The sequence below is a fragment of the Anolis sagrei genome, chromosome 1 (genome assembly GCF_037176765.1).
Source record: "Anolis sagrei isolate rAnoSag1 chromosome 1, rAnoSag1.mat, whole genome shotgun sequence".
NCBI lineage: Eukaryota > Metazoa > Chordata > Lepidosauria > Squamata > Dactyloidae > Anolis > Anolis sagrei.
In genome coordinates, this window is record NC_090021.1 from 243,563,818 (window position 1) to 243,585,826 (window position 22,009).

General features: G+C 40.9%; 1 protein-coding gene across 18 annotated transcripts in view; it reads left to right on the forward strand.

Moving 5' to 3' along the window:
* BRSK2 (BR serine/threonine kinase 2) overlaps window positions 1-22,009 on the forward strand; it is a 477,737-nt gene that overhangs the window by 400,618 nt on the left and 55,110 nt on the right. For 12 of the 18 annotated variants that reach the window (XM_060768843.2, XM_060768877.2, XM_060768852.2 and 9 more), the window contains exons 9-13: window positions 1,030-1,061; window positions 2,628-2,792; window positions 5,661-5,758; window positions 9,226-9,376; window positions 13,108-13,173. In XM_060768843.2, coding sequence (XP_060624826.2) covers window positions 1,030-1,061; window positions 2,628-2,792; window positions 5,661-5,758; window positions 9,226-9,376; window positions 13,108-13,173 — 512 coding nt within the window. The remainder of the gene's footprint in view (window positions 1-1,029; window positions 1,062-2,627; window positions 2,793-5,660; window positions 5,759-9,225; window positions 9,377-13,107; window positions 13,174-22,009) is intronic. The other 6 variants (XM_060768895.2, XM_060768902.2, XM_060768972.2 and 3 more) reach the window with 1 other exon arrangement.

Here is a 22,009-nt window from a genome sequence, read left to right on the forward strand (position 1 = left end):
GTTCATAGCCCATATTCAAACTCTGTCAAAGCCTATAGTCACTTATTCTTCGAACACTTGTGTATAAAGCCATGTCTTTAACTTTTTTCTAAAAGCTAGAAAGGATTAGGCCTTTCTGATGTCACTGGAGGGGACAAGAGGGAGGGGGCCAATCTAATGTCGGTGGGTAGAGAGTTCCACAGCAGAGAGGCCACCACTGAGAAGGCTCTGTCTCTTGTCCCCACTAATTGCACTTGCAAAGAGGGTGGAACTAAGAGCAGAGCCTCCCCAGATGATCTTAGTTCCAATTCTTCCTGGCATAAAAAATAATAAACATAATTTATACCCCACCCCCTCTCCCCAAAGGGACTCGGGACAGCTTACAACAAACTGATAAAATTATATGTACGCCAAAGAATTGGTTTGAAATAAATTTCTTTGTAATTTATTATCAGTAAATGTTTGATTTGTATGCCTATTTTATATACCTGTATACCTGGGGCTGCATAAAAAATATCAGATGAAAAGTGGTTGTGAGTGCAAAGAAGGAGGAGGAGGAGGAGGAGGAGGAGGAGGAGGAGGAGGAGGAGGAGGAGAAGGAGGAGAAGGAGGAGAAGGAGGAGGAGGAGGAGGAGGAGGAGGAGGAGGAGGAGGAGGAGGAGGAGAAGGAGAAGGAGAAGGAGAAGGAGAAGGAGAAGGAGAAGACTGAAGATGGCCTGGGGATCAAAATACAGAGAAAATGCCTCTTACATACTTGCCTAGCTCATTTTGGGGAAAACATTTTTGCAAGGTGTGTGTGTGAAAGTAAATAGCCCTCTACGGTCTCTTGATCGACAATATATCCCTTTTCCCTTCAAGAATTGCTCACATCCAGACTAGAGATGAATTGGGACTATTCCAATCCACATTTCTTTATTTCTGGCTCACTTCTGATTTATGCCTCTGTTCTCTGTCATTCACTAGACTAGAAAACCCAATGCACTGTGGTATAATTAAGGCATTGGATATTTTGTGTGGTACTCATTCCTTTTGTTTTCTTTTTCTTTGTAGCTAGAACACATTCAGAAGCACATATGGTATATGTAAGTAACTTTTCTCTGAAGTTTGAAAAACTATCTTAAAGTTGATTATTTTTGTGGAAGCCAAAACTTGTAAATGAACTTTGGTCAATTTGCCCCAGGATTCCAATCTGGGAAGCCTTAAGAGCAGCAGAAGAACTAAAGCTCTCCTTGCTCCCCCTGGCCATTGCTTAAATCAATACCTGCAGAGCCCTATGAACACTGTTTTCCTTCTTTTCATTATACCCAAACAGTCACTCACAATAGCCGTCTTAAAATCACAGAGGAAATATGTGAGCATCTTTATGACATTTTTGAGCTAAAACCACACACAAATGACACAATAAATCATTTACAAGCGAAATGTGCCTTTCACATACCCAGCCTCCTTCTTCCCTTCAAATGTGCACCATGTTTATGATATTGACTTTTTATTGTGCATGGATCTATTAATGTATGTAGTGATATCATTCATTGGAAGTTCTCTGTAAAGTCTGCAAAGCTTTTCTTTGCCCCATATGTTGATTTACAACTCCAACAATCTCCAGCCAGCTGAGGTGCTGTTTGAATTTTTCTTCTTTCTTTATTTTTCTGAAGACTTCGTATTTATCTTCCCTAATGCTGAAACATTCATCTCTTTCAGTTATTAAAAAGAAAAAAAAACAGCTGTATTTCTCCAGATTAACTAGATGCACCCCCCCCCTTTGTTTACGTGAAACTAGAGATATTGGCCACTAAATAAAATTGCATTTCCCACTTGAAATGGCCTTTCGCTGAAGAGATTGAAGTATAGAATACAATATCTCTTTTGAAATATTGTATTTGAAAACAAAATAAATTAGATTGCATTTAAATGCTTCATTGGGATATCCTTATTGAAACACTAATCCCATGAAATAAAGAAGTTATACAACCATCCACACAAGCTCTTTCTGATGTACACTTATTTGAGCAGAGGTTTTGGAAGTGATATTTCATTCACAGTTCACACTTTGAGAAATTATTCATCTATAAACAGAGCTATACTTTCTCGTCATGTTGCCCACCGTTTGATTTATTCTTGGATCAACACTTGTAATTGCATCAGGAATAGTTTGCCATGCCATTTACAAACATATAGCCTTGAAATACTGCACAGCTCTTATGGCACTTCTAGATGGATGGCTCTTAGTGCTACCAGAACATTGTAGAACTACATATTCAATCCATCTTTATTGGATTTTTTTATGGAATCAAGGAAGAGGAGGACAAGGAAGGGTGGGAAAACATGGGAGGTTTACAAGTGGAATATTCCATCATGGTAATTTCCTGATAAAAGTATGGGAACCATGCAGGCTAAAGGCACAATAAAAGTCATATCTAGTTACACCCTAATACTCCTTTGGTGATTCTGCAATATCTCCGATATATCAAATGAAGTTACTCTTTAAACAGCTGTGTCTGGAAGATATAAAAAGTTTAATCTCTTATTGAATTTGGAAGCTGTAGGAGAACTTGGGAAGATCGATGAGGTTGTAGTCTTGTTGTTACTCTGAATGCTGCTATGTTTGACTTTATGTACTTTTTGTTTTTTGTTTTGTTTTTTTGCAGAGGGGGTAAGAATGAGCCAGAACCCGAACAACCAATTCCTCGAAAAGTGCAAATTCGTTCTCTCCCTTCCTTGGAGGACATTGATCCTGATGTTTTGGATAGCATGCACTCGTTAGGTTGCTTTCGTGACAGAAATAAACTCTTACAGGACCTGCTGTCGGAAGAGTAAGCATTCATCCTTTACTTTGCTGTATGGGAAGGATCATTGAATACAACAGAAGATAGGATTTTGAAACTATTGTAATAGTGTAACTCAAATCACAGATTGCAAATCTCAGATTTTAAAATCCAGGAAAATAATAGAAGAAAAAAATCTTGTAGCTAGAAATAGGTGGACTACCTGCTTATGCACCAACAGTTCATAACAACAAATATGCCTTTAACTGGCATTTCTGTGGCAAGAACATTGGGGTGGGGGTGGACCTCTGATGGAGTAGTGTTCTGCAGCGAGGGTGACAACACTGTGAAGGGTCTGCCAAGTGTGGTAGGTCAGAAGGGCGCACTGATAATCTCTCACTGTCTGTGTTGGTACCTAGCCAGCAACATTCTGCATAAACTGAAGTGCCCAGAGCATCTCCAGTGGAAACCCCACATAGACCACATTGCTGTAGTTCAGTTGAGAAGTCCAAGAAATCCCCAATAATTTCTAACATTTGTGTATTCAAGTGCTCAAAGTACCTCATATGCATTAACTGGCAGTAATCCTTGCAACAATTCTGTAACATGAGGTATTATTTTCCAAGTGGCCACAAAGTTTAAGGCCATTTACAACTTTGTGGGAACTGTCTGGTTCAAATAGAGAAATCCTGCTTTGAAGCTTAGGGCCAATCTAGATAGACCCAAAAAAGTGAGACCTGTCTTGGTTTTACTGGAGGCATCCAAACAACACGTCCTTTAAAACTGAATTAATTTTGAACCAACCAGGGTTTCCCTGGTTTGTTTCAGATTAATTAAATACTTGTTAAGATCTGGGTCTTAACAGGTGTGAGCCCTCTGTGGATTGGACCCAGAGAACAAGTCACAGGATTCCTGGGCCCAATCCACACAGCCGTCTTGGTTTTTCAGGCTCCAGGAGCCCAAAAAATGAGAGGGCACCCAACCGCTCCCCCAAAGCCCAAATTTCCCTGTAAAAATAAAATAAAACTTTCCTGGGCACCATAACATTCCTTCTTGCACCAGGAGGGTGCAAGGAAATGACACACCCTTAGCCTCTCAGGCACTATCCCACACCAACACCTTGATCGAATCCTTGAGCATCTTCAGCCTGCAGTTATATGAGACTTTGTCCTTGCATTCTTTTCTGTTTATATTCCACATCTTCTGTTCCAAAAGGACAAAAACATAAACCAATTTGCAATAAAAATCCAAACATTAGGAGGCAGAACAAATATTTGAAAAGGTGGTTGTAATGGAGGCCATTTTCTAAACATACAGGATATTCAAAAGGGCATCTCCTGACTTAAGGTAATTTTATTTGACAGCCTTAAGTCTGACATGCATATAACTCTCCAATTATGAGTCCATATAGGCTGCCTAACATACTATGTTGCACATTTGAATAAATCCTTGCGAGCGATAGTTGCAGATTAGGGCTGGGCAACCACGGAAAAATTTGTTTCTAAAATCAATTCGTTTTTTGGGGGGTTTTGCGTTTCGATTTTTAAAAGAATTCTGAAATTTTTCTTTTAAAAAGTTCGATATTTACGAAATTTCGTAAATTACAAAACAATATGAAACAATTACGAATCGATTTGTTAATGGCGGACGCGACCACGCAATACACTAAAAAAACCTCCAAATGGGACAGGGGGAACTTCTGAAGCTTCCCTCTCCCTCTGCTGTTGACTGTTGGTGTGATATTTATAATTTTTTTTCACTGATTAAACAAACAACAACTATAAAACTTGCCCCAGACATGCGGAAATAATAACGAAACGATTTCAAAACGATAACGAAACGAATACAAAACGAATTTGAAACAATTACGAAACGAATTTAAAAATTCGTTTCGTTTTTTAATTGCTCCTGAATGGTTCATTATCGCTTCGTTATAAAAAAATAACGAATTTTTAACGAATTGCGAAATTACGAAACGAAACCGCCCAGCCCTATTGCAGATGTTTTTTGTATCAACAGGGCAGAGAATATCAGTTAGAATTTTTAAAAAGCCATTTTCCTTGCTGAACTGCAATTTTAAGATATGTTCAAAGTCTTGGGAACTTTCTTTAAAGTTCATAATAAAGTCTAGCATATAGTCAATGTCCTGTTCCCATGGGAGCTACAATCTTATGCATGCTAATGTTTGTCTCATGTGAGACATGTACAGTCTGTTTTTCAAGGAGCAGTTATTAACAGAGGTATGGCTATTCCGATAATGGATAGCATCTTGTTAGTGAATGACAACACTATTACTCCACCTTACTCCGGTTTAACTCACTGCTTAGTCATTGCATATGTTAGAATTCTTTAAGAACTTTTCATCTACCCTCCCCACCCCCCAAACTACCACAACTTTCCTCTGCTGTTGCTCCTCCTTCAATATAAGCCATTTCCTGACTAGTGGAGAACAGCAGAACAGCCTCCCACTGTTATCTCATAGCTGGTTTCACAGTAGTAGACCTCAGGAGATCTTAGAGAATGCTTATTGCTATCCTTCTGGGTTGGGAAGATGTGTTATAGGGGGAGAGTTGAATGGGGGAGATATTGTGGTGATCATGTATTAGTTTCAGAATTTAAAATACGGCATGAATTGACCACCATATCGATGGGAAATATGTTCTTGGGTTTTGCATGAAAACGCAAAACCATTGATAATAGCACACCCTACTGAAATGAACACCATAGAGTTGGGCTTGAGAACCTAGAAAGTACCCAAAGTGTACATATTTTGTCATATGTGGATAAATGAAACAGCAAATACCAGTCCTGCAGATACTGAGGTTCTACTGTATCATCATTAGGGTTAATCTTCAGCAACCTGGAATAGTTTATTGAATGAGGATGATTATGATGTAATGTTATTTTTTTCCCCAGAGAAAATCAAGAAAAAATGATTTATTTTCTTCTCCTCGATCGGAAAGAGAGATATCCCAGTCATGAGGATGAGGATCTTCCTCCTAGAAACGAAATAGGTATATCTACGAAATAGGTGTGTGTATATATATGTACACACACGTGCATTTGCCGTTCATTTTTGTAGTATGCTCATTTAAGGGGTGGGGGGGTAGTCATATGATAATTAGTGGTTAGTGGTACATTTTATAATATAGGAGTTGACCAAAAAGCTCCTTGCAGTTTCCAAATCCAGTGATTACCTAAGAAGTTTTATGACTGGAAAGACTTTCAAAACCATGTTAGTAGTGGAGGGCTCAGGCCTGCATATCCATCTCTTCTGTATCCACTGATTTATTTATTTATTTATTTATTTAAAAAACAACAACTGTGCAGGTGGGAGTTCTTGTGTACTTGGAGTTTTAGATTGCTGCCATCTCAGAATCATCTCATACCTAGTATATTTGTGCAAAAGAAGAAGAAAGAAAGCATCCCCAGTGTTTTAGATGAATTTGAATGATACATTTTTTTTCTTTCTCTCATTAAATCTCACTTAATAGACAGTTGGAAATTATAAAAGTGTCTATTCTGATGTGGTGCTTCTGATTTCTTAAAGTGATCTCCCTAAAGAATGGTGCATTGATTTAGATACATGTTTTGACACAAACAGAAGAAGGAATCCTTTTATTTCTAATCCTTCAAGTGGCTGAATTTTCACTTCCTGTGCAGACAAGTGTAATACTGTTCCTCAGCTCTTTGAAGCGATCTTTCCTCCCACTTCTCATACCCCAAGGTTATATCATACCATTTTTCCCATCTAATACAAACTATTGTCTGGATTTCTTTATGCAGAATGAAAAAAGTCTTCCCTGAATGCACTAGCTTTATCTCTGAGCAAAATATATTTGTGTGATGTCTTGTCATATTTTAGCATTCATACGCATTATTCAAGTCTGAGTTGTATTGCTTTCCCCAAGGGAAACAGAGTTCAGTTCTTTGCTCCTAACAGCATCTCTGGGAAAGTAGAGCAAAGTTTAATTGAGAGTAATAATGTTTCTGATTAATATCTCATCATTAGCCATTAACTGTGTTCCCAAACAAAGATGAGAGAACAGTTGCTTGAACAGTTGCCATGTAGGGCTTGATTTTCTAGAGGGACAGGGACAAATTTGGAAAACATGAGTTGCAGGATTTAAAATATGAGATAATGCTAAAGCGATTGTACGTCATACTATAGTGTGATGTACAATATAGTCTCTCAGTTAATTGGAATTTGAGCAACCAGAATTCTCAGGCAATCACCAAAAAATTGAAGAAATAATACTTTAAATTTCAATAACTGTTTTTATAATATAGTAAAACAATAAAATTGTTACAGTATGTTAAGTTTGTCTTTATTTTCTTTTAATTATCAGTATTAATAAAACTCAATACAGAGTTTATGGTGTGCTATAGTAAGGGGTATAGTATTAGTTAGGCCAGTATTTAATAGTAACTCTCAAGCAACCAGAAACTACATTTATCCATCTACTAATCCCTGTGTGTGCCAGTCTATTGTAGACTCTACTCTATTTTTTACTTTTTAAAGACCCTCTTATTTTTGATACATTGCATGTTTGTGATCCCGTTCTTCAAAGTATATTTTGTATTGAGCCAAATGTTGTTCTTTCTTCCTGTCAAAGTGATGGGTAGTTTGTTGAGTTTCTGTGTATCTTTATTCCATGGTGGTGCAGTTTCACAAAGACTATAGAGTAGTAGAGTCTGCAGATGCAGACTGTGGCCAGGAAATCAGAAGACGCTTACTTCTTGGGAGGAGAGCAATGTCCAATCTCGATAAAATAGTAAAGAGCAGAGACATCACACTGGCAACCAAGATCTGCATAGTCAAAGCCATGGTATTCCCTGTAGTAACCTACGGATGTGAGAGCTGGACCTTAGGGAAGGCTGAGCGAAGGAAGATCGATGCTTTTGAGCTGTGGTGTTGGAGGAAAGTTCTGAGAGTGCCTTGGACTGCAAGAAGATCCTACCAGTCCATCCTCCAGGAAATAAAGCCCGGCTGCTCATTGAAGGGAAGGATACTAGAGACAAAGTTGAAGTACTTTGGCCACATCATGAGGAGACCGCAAAGTCTAGAGAAGACAATTATGCTGGGGAAAGTGGAAGGTAAAAGGAAGAGGGGCTGACCAAGGGCAAGATGGATGGATGGCATCCTTGAAGTGACTGGACTGACCTTGAAGGAGCTGGGGGTGGTAATGGCCGACAGGGTGCTCTGGCGTGGGCTGGTCCATGAGGTCACGAAGAGTCGGAGACGACTGAACAAATGAACAACAACAATAGAGTCATTTTCTCTTTTTAAGACTTTTTAAGTTATGTCTCCTGTTTTAAATGCTTTGCGATAGAAATAGTGCTTTAAAGAGGACCAAGGAGGGAGAATCACACACAACAGAGTGCTCCATTTCTATACCTGTAAAGTTGCTTTGGGAGCTTTTAGGTGGCATGAAGGGCCACATAGGTAAAACTGGTGATATAATTGATTTTTTTTGTCAAAGGATGATAAATTATTAAGTATAAAATGAAGTTTGCATGACACTCAGAATATATTGAAAAGACAAGTGGGTCGAGAATTGTGGGATAATTTCTGAGTTTCAGGAGGGCTGTGTCACATAAAAGACGCAGAATTCTGTGCTGCATCTTCCAGTGTCAGATTTCACATTTCACATTTCCTGTGTTTTATTATAAGAGCTCAAGCAGGTAATGTTTCTATATTCATGGCATTGGATTCAAATATTTTTATTCCACATTTCAGTCAGAATACTGCTGGTAGTGGAAGGTGGTGGGAGGTAATCTTTGCCAATTTGTCTTTTTACTGCAGCCCCCTTCACAATATCCTCCAGTATTCTGAAGGATCTCCCATTGCTCTAAATCTGATGGGAGGGCACAGGTGACTGCTGGGGAAAATTGCTGATGTTAATCTCTTCCCTCACTTATCCAGCAGAAATGCTCTACTGGGCCTCCACCCCATGAGAGGCCTTTATAATGCAAGTTGACACTGTATCTGGGATGGCCATCTAAAATGGAACTTTTAAGTAGTTAGTTTTAGGGGGGAAATACCAAATCTCTTATCTAAACTAGCACTATACATTTCAGACTTCCAGGTGGTCTGGTGTAATGTGGAAAAATCTGAAATCTGAAAATAAAACAGAAAAGTAGAACTTTGTGGGCAAACAAATTGGAAAAAAAGATTTTATTTAAGCAGCAGTTCCTCAAATTACCATTTTTTCCTGCTTTTGTAATTTCTGATAATGTCATTTAATTGTATTAATCATGCTGGAAGTCAATCACGAAAAGCTGTTGAGTGATACTTACATTTTGGCATGAGATTTAGTAGTATGGGAAAGAGTATTTTTCCCATTTTTCACAGGGGTTCCTTTGTTTCTGCTATTCAGAAAATGTGGTAAGGGGCATCGTAAATAGCAAGTTGTTTGAGACAGAGACACCAGAAATATTTCTATCCATGCTAAATTGATTGCATTGTCTCTACATAAAGACCCTCCTAGAAAGCGTGTGGATTCTCCAATGCTGAACAGACATGGGAAGCGAAGACCAGAGAGGAAGTCAATGGAGGTCCTGAGCGTGACTGATGGCGGATCCCCAGTTCCAGCTCGTAGAGCAATCGAAATGGCACAGCATGGACAGAGGTAGGTGGTTCCCAAAGCTGAAAGACCGGAAGACCTCTTTGCCATTTGCTTCGAGATTCAGAAGCCATAGCAATTAGCACAGATGTTTGCACTAAGGAGGAGCAGCAAGAGAATAGGTTCTCCCAGCATAGTCCATGACAAGTTTGGTAGGAAACAAAATTAATCACCAGGTGTCCTTTGGAGCATGTGCCATTCTTCTTTTCTTGCATTTTTCTAAACTGTGATAAGAAAAAAAAGTTACATATATACTTGGTGAGAATTCTGTTGACCAGGTAACCATCACTAAAATAAAATTGTAACTCCTGCTTTCAGTGTACAGTGTGAACGTATTTCTCAAAAGATATAGAAAGGTATTATTTCAGACCTGTCACAGGTTGAGGAAAGCCATGCCATGATGCTACAAAGAAATACAAATGGCAAAAAAAATAGCATTTCCAAAAATTTGAATATGATGGTCTTTTGCGAGCGATCTGAATGGGTCTGAAAACCCTAATAATGCAAAGATTAAGGGGAATATGAAGGTCTGCTTGTACATTTTTTCAGCATCTATCTCAATTTTATTTTGCAGCATGGACACATGCTTCAGCTGTTAGGCTGTTTACCACTTTTGATTTTTGTTGGTACATGTATTTTATCTCTAAGAAACATTACAACAAAAGACAGTGAATGGTAAACAAAGATATAAAAATACAATCAATAAAAAGTGGCTGAGGATTATAGGGCGTAAGATGTGAAGATGAGCTAAGGCTAAACTACTGCTATCCTATAACCAGTGATTATATCAGCTACATCTGAAGTATATCTTGGTGTTGAAAAATTTACTTACCTTTCAAGCATTCTGGTATTGCAATATGAGACTTCAAAAAAGTAATCTTCAGTTAGTCTCTTTCGTAAGTTACTATGCTGTGCTGTGCTGTGTTCCAATAGTCTGAATCAGGCATTTGCCTAGATAGGGTATAATACAGTAGAAGTCACCAGCTACAAAAGGAATCTAGAATTAGGGAGAATATCGCGGCTTGATTTTAAGAAGAACTTGCCTTAAGATATTAAAAGAACTTGTGAATTCCTTTTACCTTTTGCTTTGAGACATTGATTATGTGGTGGATTGTCAAGAAATTGTCAGTATTATAACTCTGCATCTCTCACCAGCATGAATGAGTTTGATAGCCTATTTGTTTATGTTTAATATTTAAACAATAGTAACATTAAGCAATACTAGAGAGCCATTGGAGCATTGGACTAGGACTCTGAAGACCAAGGTTCAAATCTGTGCTCAGTCATGAAAATCACACTCTCTCAGTCTCATAAGAAGGCAAAGGCAAGCCCTCTATGAAGTAGGAGTTTCCATAAGTCTAAAAAGACTTGAAGATATACTACAACAACAAAAACAACAACAACAGCAACAACACAGTAATATAAATTCTTAAGCTGACAAATACTGAGAGAGATTCTTTTCAGGTTATAGTCTCAAAACACTTTACAAAAGGACAGACATGAAGAAAATTCTAGGTTGGAGGAAATCAGAATGTATGCCAGATGTTAATATAGGGAATGTGGAGCACTGCTACTAAGTGTGTGTTCTACATAACAGCTACTATATATGGGATTGTGGGCTGAGAAAGAGAACACATAACAGATCAGAGAAGAATTTATAGTTTAGTGAGTATACAGTGTACAGTGGCAATGTTGTATTGCAGGACTGGGCTTTTTAACGTTATGGTCACTTTGTCGTGCAACTTAGCACTAAGCAGGCCATGGAAAATAATTTCTTGCAGATTCTCCATCTATTGAAGGTGCTGCTTTGAAGAATAGCACAACAGAGAGAAATGGTTTAATATTAATTTCCATTTTCCAGAGAATCTCAGAATGACAGATCTGTGGTAAAAGGCTAGAAATCTCTAATATATCCCAAATACAGAATTCTCAGAATCCTTACCAAGCTACCATGAGTAGGATTCCTTGGGTGAACTCTAGCAGTTAAATAGGCTAAACTCCAATAGAAGTTGAATATCAGGTCATATTTTATTTGTTTTATCGGATCAAGCTAAAGCATTTCAGAACAACAACCTTCCCTCTTTCACCTACCCGTTCTTACAAATTTAGTAAATATGATTTCCTGGGAATGCTACTTTCTTTTAACTTAGGCTTTCATACACAGTGGTTATTTATTTTGCAGGATATAGGTAGGTAATGGCACATCCAATGCGGATTTTGTGTTATCAGGCACAGAAGTGCTTGCTAGAGAACCAATGGGTGTTGTATCTCAGACATCAGTTTTATAATACACAGCAGTGTGCATCCATAGCTTCCAAAATGGAAAAGAGAACTAAATTTGACCTTCATTTAATCCAGTGAAAAGGCTGTCCTCTCTCCCGCCATCCACAGGTACTACATGACTGTCTCCCATTGCTTTCTGTCAGTCTGCGCTTAAAATATTTTGCTTATCTGCTTTGTCTTCCTGGCTGTCTGAGACACAAGGACAGAAGTACTTTTTTTGCTGGTCTGTCTTAATCTTGCTGGTTGTCACCTCAGATATACTTAGGGGAAAGTGTTCTTTTGTTTCTTTGGTGCTATACTTTCTCCTGTTTCTGGCTGTTTGCATCTTCCATGTGTCTTCCCTTCATGCTATCAAGGAAGTTGCCTGTGAAAGAGATGAATTCACCCAAATACCAAAAGCCAGCTTGGTTTCAACACTACTGTATTGAAAATGCTGCTTCTTCCATTGCTGTTTTGCTTGCTGCAAACATCATTTCCTTTCGTTCTTTCTCCCGGGGGATGGGATGTTCAATTGCTCTTGTTTTCCATATATATATATTCAGCCTTTCATCTCCCCCAAGATAGATCAATGCCATAGCAGCTGCCATGTTCATGGTGCATTTTCCTGTGATAAATTTCCCCACAAAAGAGATACGATAGGCTTCATTCTTTGGTTTGTAAAATTATGAACTGGAAAGAGAAAAGTTGGTTTCATCAAGAAGGCTGAATTATTTTTCTTATGGGCCCTTTTCACTAATTATCTCAAATAGCTTCTTATAGTAGGGCCTGATATTCAAAAAGATGGGTAGTTTTAACATGAAAAGAAATGAAGAATCCAATAGCACATTTGGAATTAAGTTAAAAGAGGAAAATTCTCACATAAGTTTTCATGGGATGCAGTCCATTTCCCCAGATGCAGGATCTGATATAGTGGATGTAGTCCATGAAAACTTATGTGAGAAATTTCTTCTTTCCAATTATTCTCAACAGTGTTGCTGGAATCCTTTAATTTTTTCAGACCAGGTCTCTTTTGGATCAACTACATGCAGACCACAGACATGAGGTCTACAGAGGGGTTTGCACACTGCTTCCTTTGGCCTTTCTTTGAAAACTAAAATAAGTAATGGGTGAGGAGGAAGAACATTTGAAGACACACGCTATGTGCATTTGAAGCTGTGTTGCATTGCTAATTTGAATCTTCATTCTTTAGACCATGTTTGATGCTGGTGGCTTCCTCTGAATTCTAACCAAATATTTCTGACAAATATGATTCTGCTTTGGGACAGCATTTTGTTATGTGGTGTCATCATTTAGGTGTCAGAATGCCAACTAGTGAAGGCACGACACTTCTTCTTTCATAATATTTCTTCAAGAGGGATGGGGTAACTTGGGTGGGTCTCAAGGACTGCATCAGGCAAAACTCATATGAATGTCCACATCAGTAACGCTGTTTTCTCACTTTGTTCCTGTCATAGTAAAACAATGTTCAGTAAAAGCCTGGATATCTGTGACGCCAATCCCAAATACAACAAAGAAGAAAGGTATAAAACAACAACAGTCTGTTCCTCTCCTTTACCTCACTGCTATTCCTTAAAGATGCAGTACTTACCTTCCTCGCTGGGGGCAAATTTGCTTGCGAAAGAAAGAAAGAAAGAAAGAAAGAAAGAAAGAAAGAAAGAAAGACAAAAAGACGCATAGTGCTAGAGCAACAACATGCAATGGAGGAAAGGTGTTTTATATCTTTAATAATTGCATTGAAGAGGGAATGACAGTTTTCCTCAACTTTCATAATAAAATTAAGATTTCCTATGTTGTATCAACAGTTTGGATTACTATATGGGTAACAAGTTCCTCTCTTGTGAGTGGTTGCACTGGTCTGTGCTTGTAGTTAACAGGAGTGGCTTCTGTGTAGATGAAACAAATGGTTGTCAAAGGCTTTCACATAAAGAATTGTGTGACTTCTGGGCTGTATGGACATGTTCTACCAGCATTTTCTCTTGACATTTCGCCTGCATCTGTGGCTGGCATCTTCAGATCTTCTGAAGATGCCAGCCACAGATGCAGGCAAAACATCAGGATGCTGCTAGGACACAGCCATACAGCCCAGAAACCACACAACATCCCACCAAACAAATGGTTGCTAGCCAATCTTCCTCCATTCCCATTGTCCCTTATGAGTTCCTTCACATATATTTTTGCCTCTGTATAGCAACTGCGGCCAAAGTTGACCATGGAGAAACATTTAACCAATAGCAAATAGGGCCTGGCTCATGTGTGTGCTACATATGCCATGCTAGCTAACTCTAGTTGCAGGTAAATGATTTGCCTTGAACATCAATAATCAAGCTGCCTTTTCTGCTCAACCTTGGACCACTTTTAAAGGATTCCATACTCTCCGGTTGCAGATAGAGATGAGGCTGTTAGTTGGAACATCGTTTTACTCATTATGAGTGTGTATGTGCTTTCAAGTCACCTGACAACTTATGGCATCACCATTAATTACATAGGGTGCTTTTAGGCAAAGAATACTAGCAGGTGATGTTGCCACTTGCATCCTTCGAAATATAACACAAAGTTCCTGGCATTTATAGGGTGTGCCCCATCCAGTTATTAATCAGAGCTGACCTTGCTTAACTTTTAAGATCACACAATCTGGTGCCTTGTCAATGGAATTTCAGCAGATAACATTCCATCTGCAATTTACATTTTTCTCCCTGCTTTTGTTCAACAGTGGAAGGCAGTGTTTCTATTTTATAGTTGCTTTATTTCTAAAGCCTTTAAGAAATGTCTTTTTCAATATAGTGACAATATTACAGAACACTATACAAATCCACCTAGTTAAAGAATCGGGTTTGCTACTGACAAAATTCTCAAGTGGAGTCTACTTTTTCCCAGTCATCTGAATAAATATTCATAGTTGTGTGATAAATCATTTGTCTGCCAACCCACGAAGAAACGCACGAGAATAGAAGACACAACACCAATGTTTTGGATTCAAATTGGGCAACTTTTATTTAACGTTACCTATTTAATTTCTTAACTTAACTCAAGGGTGTAAGGAACTGGTGTAACCTAACCCAGGTAGCATCACTACCCGACAATAACAATTTCCGGGCGAAGCACCTGGTTTTCAGTAATCAAACCGTATCACCATCAAGGGAAAGGAATGAGGAGTCTCTTCCAGAGCTCTTGTATCGAGACTCCTTCCAAATAAAGGCCATTAACACACCTCACCCTTTACACTGTAGGTGAGTGTTTAACTTAAGGGCCTTTCACCCCTTAAAGGGGTGCCCTAGGTGCACACCGACTAAAGGAATTTCCCTATCTATTTAAGCCTGGCCTATTTAACGCGTAGCCCACTTCCTCTATCTAGCCCCTAAACAGTATAGGGTAGGCAAAAAACCTCTCCTATAAAACAAGAAGAGGAAAAAATTCCTACCCGGCTCCGCAGGCAACCGCAAATTATACTGTTAATGGGCGGGAGTGGTGGGCCAACTTCCAGGCGTGGAATGAGCCTGGGAGGGCCTGGCCTGTGTTAGCAGGCCACGCCCCCGGATGTTCTGGAGGGTTCCTCCAGAACTCCTCCCTGCCTCGTGTGAGGCAGACAAATGTTTTTTCTCTCCCCATTTCTTGGGGAGAGGAAAACTGTTGTCTGCCAACCCACGAAGAAACGCACGAGAATAGAAGACACAACACCAATGTTTTGGATTCAAATTGGGCAACTTTTATTTAACGTTACCTATTTAATTTCTTAACTTAACTCAAGGGTGTAAGGAACTGGTGTAACCTAACCCAGGTAGCATCACTACCCGACAATAACAATTTCCGGGCGAAGCACCTGGTTTTCGGTAATCAAACCGTATCACCATCAAGGGAAAGGAATGAGGAGTCTCTTCCAGAGCTCTTGTATCGAGACTCCTTCCAAATAAAGGCCATTAACACACCTCACCCTTTACACTGTAGGTGAGTGTTTAACTTAAGGGCCTTTCACCCCTTAAAGGGGTGCCCTAGGTGCACACCGACTAAAGGAATTTCCCTATCTATTTACGCCACGGATTGGGGGCAAATGTCCATTTAGCCCCCATCCCCCACCAATTCCTCTAACACCCCTCTAATACCTTCCTGTAAATCTAATGAAAATCGTTGGTTGCCCAATTCTGAAAGATGTACTCAATCACCACAATACAACCTCTCGTCGTCACGTGTGATGTTTGGGTATTCAATGTAATGACCCCTCCGCTGGATCATGAACAGTCGCATGGCCCAGTGCACTCGTTTTCTGGCTTTCTCGAGCCTTCCCACGTCGCCTCCTTCCAGCCACTAGCAACGAGGTATGATAGCAGACCAAACGACGTGCACCCTGGGCCATGACCAACAAATCCTTCGAATGTCCGCCCGTGCTTACAAAAGAGGGCTTTGCCTGCTAACAGGCCCACATCGTTACCACCGAGGTGGATAACCAACACATCAGGAGGAAAAACCACTCCCGGCATCAAACAACAAAGGGGGCACAAACCGTCCCAACGCAGGCTTCTCATGCCTCTCCATTCCACCGTTGCCGTGGAAGAGAGACCCAAGTGCTGGCCATAGGCAGTCCTGTGGGCCTCTATCACTGCCCAGAAGACATAACTGTGTCCGCAGACCAGTACCATTCTTCTATGTGCCAGCCCTGCGTGAACAGTCGCATGGCCCAGTGCACTCGTTTTCTGGCTTTCTCGAGCCTTCCCACGTCGCCTCCTTCCAGCCACTAGCAACGAGGTATGATAGCAGACCAAACGACGTGCACCCTGGGCCATGACCAACAAATCCTTCGAATGTCCGCCCGTGCTTACCAAAAGAGGGCTTTGCCTGCTAACAGGCCCACATCGTTACCACCGAGGTGGATAACCAACACATCAGGAGGAAAAACCACTCCCGGCATCAAATAACAAAGGGGCACAAACCGTCCCAACGCAGGCTTCTCGTGCCTCTCCATTCCACCGTTGCCGTGGAAGAGAGACCCAAGTGCTGGCCATAGGCAGTCCTGTGGGCCTCCCTCACTGCCCAGAAGACATAACTGTGTCCGCAGACCAGTACCATTCTTCTATATGCCAGCCCTGCGTGGCCTGTGACGGTAATGATAACTAGGCTGAAACCAACCGTATGTAACTTCTGGTCTGTTTTGGAAGTTCTACTTCTGATTTCCACACTATCTTAAAAAACTTTGATGTCGGAAACCAAAAATGCGCGGTGTGAGGTATCGTTATTGGCTAATGTCACCAATTCACTCACGCGTAGCTGCAAAACGTGCATTCCACGCCACCGCCTGATATAAAAACTATTCATAATATGATGTGTGGGGAACATGGCTCAAGGGCCGGGATCTGAAAATCCTCCTAAAGCCGCAACGCAAGTAATTTGCTGCAGCTCTGTAAGGCTACTTTCCAGCCAGCAACTAAGCGGACCCGCTTTGATCGGGCTGGGGCCCTTTTGGAACATTAACCTGTCCTGGGTTCCTTCTACTGAACTGGGCGCCTCTTGGCCCACCTCTTGTGGGTTTTCCCTTGTAACAACTATTGGTTGCGTGGTTACCCTGGCATATTGCACAGGCGTGCTGATATTTACAGTCATCGCGGGCGCAAGCTCCCTGGGCCGACAAGTATAAAGCGCCAGTAAAACAAATTGACAATGTTTTATCACTTATATATATAGGGCAATGCATAACTGCTTAAATCTGTGCCTAACCGACTCTTATATAGTTATAACGTAATAGTCCGAGGCTCACCCTAAGCTCGCCCTTCAAGTGACCCACTGTTCAAGCAACTAATATGCTATTTACTTGTGTTTGCTTTACCTAAAGGCAGAGCTCTCAAAATGCCATGCAAGGGAAGCCAAGGCTAGACCGGGCATCTTGATGAACTCCCATTTGCATTGCTTCTTGCTGCGAGGTTATCCCAAGTTGTGGCTGACATCAGGAGCTCACCCCACACCCAAGTAATCAGAGCCTATCGCTGTGCCTATTGATCTATTCACATTTGCATTAAGTCTCACTGTGAGGCTATCGCAAGCTGGAGCTAACATCAGGAGCTCACCCCACACCCACGTAATCAGCGCCTATCGCTGGGCCTATTGATCTTTCACATACCCTTTTGTCTTTGCAGCTGTTGTGCTGGGCCTCCCTGTCGAAAGGGCTGACTCTCTTTAGTGTTTTGTATAGTATGGCCGCTATCGGCCTTCTCACCAGAAACTGCTCTGGTTGTATTCATTACCTCCATCCACAATTGACTGTCGATGAGGTCCCATCGCTTGTTAGGCATCGTGGCAGCCTCAGAACAAAAGCGGCTATCGTAAACAAGCCACGCCTGACCAGTGTAGTTGACATATGCCCCATATATTAGATTTTGATATTTAAACAAGGCCTTGGCCCTGTAATCCTTTAGGGCCGCCCACATTCTTCTTCGGCGCCATCCTGAAAGGAAAATAACCAGTGACTGTGTCAATAAGTATATAGCGCCAGTATAACAAATTGACGAAGACTTTGTCCCTTATATATATCTAAACATATAGGGCAACACGTTTGCATTGAGTCTTGCTGTGAGGTTATCACAAGTTGGAGCTGACATCAGGAGCTCGCCCCGCACCCAAGTAGCCGGAGCCTACCATTGGGCCTATTGATCTACTCCCATTTGCATTGAGTCTTGCTGTGAGGTTATCACAAGTTGGGGCTGACAACCGGAGCTCACCCGCACCCCAGTAGCCAGAGCCTATCGTTGGGGCCTATTGATCTACTCACATTTGCAATTAATCCCACTATAAGGTTTACATAAGTAGAGGCTAACCGCGGGAGCTCGCCCCCCCTATACCAACCCAGGCCTGCCACTGGGCTTATTGCTCTAGTCATTTTCCTTTTTGAGTGTACAGGCCGACTGTAAGGCCAACCTAATTTGGGGCTAACCAAGGGAGCTCACCTGTAGCAACTGGCAAAGACTGTACCATTGGGAGGTCACATAAGTTAAGGCTCCCATCAGGAGCTTGCAATACTTATGGCCAGGGCCCGCGACAGGGCTTATTGATCCCTTCCCATTTGACTTCATTGCTGGATCTAACAGCAGGAGCTCTCTCCCTGATCCATTTTTTTTTTGTATCAGAAGCTGGATTAAACAGCAGGAGCTCCCCCTCTGATCCTATTTAAAATAATATTTTTTTTGGTATCAGAAGCTGGATTAAACAGCAGGAGCTCCCCCTCTGATCCTATTTAAAATAATAATTTTTATTTTTTATTTTTTATTTTTTTTTGGTATCAGAAGCTGGATCTAACAGCAGGAGCTCCCCCTCTGATCCTATTTAAAATAATAATATTTATTTATTTATTTATTTAGGTATCAGAAGCTGGATCAAACAGCAGGAGCTCCCCCTCTGATCCTATTTAAAATAATAATTTTTATTTTATTTTATTATTATTATTATTAATTTTTTTTTTTTTTGGTATCAGAAACTGGATCAAACAGCAGGAGCTCCCCCTCTGATCCTATTTAAAATAATAATTTTTATTTTATTTTATTTGGTATCAAAAGCTGGATCTAACAGCAGAAGCTCTCTCCCTGATCCATTTTTTTTTGTATCAGAAGCTGGATCAAACAGCAGGAGCTCCCCCTCTGATCCTATTTAAACTAATAATTTTTATTTTATTTTATTTTAATTTTTTTTTTTGGTATCAGAAGCTGGATCTAACAGCAGGAGCTCTCTCCCTGATCCATTTTTTTTGGTATCAGAAGCTGGATCTAACAGCAGGAGCTCTCTCCCTGATCCATTTTTTGGGAGCTGTGGCTAACATCGGGAGCTCGCTCTGCTCCCAAATAAGAACTATCGACCTTAGGTCAGCAACCACTGTAGCCAAGGGTATAACTCCCCTATTACCTGTGTATATTTAACATCATACCTACTACATATAACACGCATCCGGCCCAAAATAAAGTAATTGAAATAACTTTCACTTTCATTTTGCCCCATGTGGCAAACGAAATTGGGCCTATCCTAAAATGGCGTCCGCCCCATCTCCCACAATGGCCTCCATCAACGGCCCGGACGGCGCCCAAAATTGACGCTGCGAGCTAGCCGCATGCCAAGCCGCCCAGCTCCAGGCCCCTGGCCACGTGGGCCCTTGTTTGCCATAACCAAGGCCTCTGTGAAGGGCCCTGAAGGGCCCAGCCTTCGTCCGGGAGGGGTGGGGGGTGGGTGAAGCCTCCCTCCCCCAGGACCCCTGTACAGACCTGTAGATGCTCTTCTTATCCCCTTAACCTCTTTTCTTCTCTTCTTTGTTGAACCTCTTCAGGCTTCTTGTCTTCGCTCTTCTCTGCGACCTCTCTCCCCAACTTCCAGGCGTGGAATGAGCCTGGGAGGGCCTGGCCTGTGTTAGCAGGCCACGCCCCCGGATGTTCTGGAGGGTTCCTCCAGAACTCCTCCCTGCCTCGTGTGAGGCAGACAAATGTTTTTTCTCTCCCCATTTCTTGGGGAGAGGAAAACTGTTATACTTGAGAATTATTTTCAGTAGCATATCTGATCCTTTAACTAGTTGTGGGCTGCACCCATCCATTTTTGCAATCTTGTAACATAAGGAGCATTGATGCTAAATCCAGTGACAATACAGTATCTTCATTAGCTTAATATATTGCAGTCTCACTGCACCACAGTAGACAACTTCAAAAGATCCATGGTTCAATCTTCAGCATCCAGGATCTTCTCTGAATTGTACTCAGTCCACTCAGCCCCAATTTTAAAAGGCATAGTTTCTGTTCCACTTCTGTTTTTGTTTTTTTGGGTTTTTTTACTGTGCCTCATTACTGATTTTTTATTTTTAAAGGGTCTGTCCAAGCTGCAAAGAGAGGAAAAATGAGCTCAATCAAAGTGATAATACATTAGACTATTATAGCTGCTTTGTGTACATTGTCTTCCTGTGATCCTTAAAATGGCACTGTGTCATATGACAGTATTTTTATTCCCATGTTACAGATCAGAGGTTGAGTTTGGGATGGAATCAGTGATGCTATTTACCATCCCGCTGACTTTGACTTATAGTGGCTTAATGAATGGGAGGCCTCCAAGCACCAGCCATCAGCTGCCCTGTGCAAATGTTGTAAATTCAAGGCTATAGCTTCCTTGTCCGAGTCACACTATCTGTAGATCTTCCTCCTTTCCACTTTAGTGAGGATGATTATCTTAGCCATAGAACTTTGTGATGTGTCCAAAGTATGACAGCCTCATAATAACTGCATAGTGACTATGCTATTTTTTTCTAATATTAATAATATTGGGAATAATCAAGATGTTGTAAGCTTTGGAACCTGATTTTGGAAGCTGAGAAAGTCCACTGAATAAACTTTGAAAAAAAGTTACAGGCTTCCTATTTTTAAAGGAGATAAAGCAAATTCTGCCTTCAGCAGATGGATGGTCTCATTCTGGCACAGCTTATAAGGCATAAGCTTTATGAGGGCCTGGAGGAAAAGAGCATTGCAGCCAGACTGCCAGGAACTCATGAAAAGTTCACGAGCGAGGGGAAAATAATGAGCTGCTGCCTTGTGCACTGCTCATCAGAGATTCCCCAAGCACTGTTTCAGGAGCCAGAGTCTTCAGACAAATCTCAGCCTGGAGTGACGGCATCAGGTTGGAGTTCTGAAAACCAGATCTTGCCAAACTGTAGCCCACCCTTGGCCACTTCATCTTGCCTCTCAGTGCACAATTGGATGAGGGAAAGACTTTTTCACAACTTACTTTTAACTTTTTATCTCCCTGCAGTTGCCTGAACTTCAGCCAACAAACCATTTTCTCCAAATGATTTTTTCCTAACACTCCCCCACCCCACCTCGACTCAACCCAACACTCACAATGTACATGCTGATTGATTTGAAAGCCAGTGCCATTGTGGGTCTAAAATGGGCCTGGGGTCAGGAATGTAAGGCTTATCTACATAATAAGGATGCTGATATAATGTATGTAAAACCAGGAATTATTTGCACTAAGCGAAATACTTTCTGCTCTGCCCCACAGAAACACAGAAGGGTACACAAAACCACATGGGGGAAGGGGGACAAAGGGGGAATATGTGGTCTTCCTTCTTCATAAGGAACATGAAGAGAGCACAATCCTAACTGTGTGTGTGTAGTCAATAGAAGCATTATTATGGAAGGAATAGCCAAAAATAGCTCAGGAAACTAACAGGAGTAAAGGGAGCGCAACAAATAAACCCCCCATCAAAATATCTCCATGCTGGGTTAAGAAATAACACTTTTGAAATAGTACCTGGTCAATGTCTTAACAGTTAACTTTGTTTATTGTAAGAGGAATACTGCATCTTTAAGGATTCTGCCCCTCTAGATGCACACAGTTGTCTTGGTAGCTGAA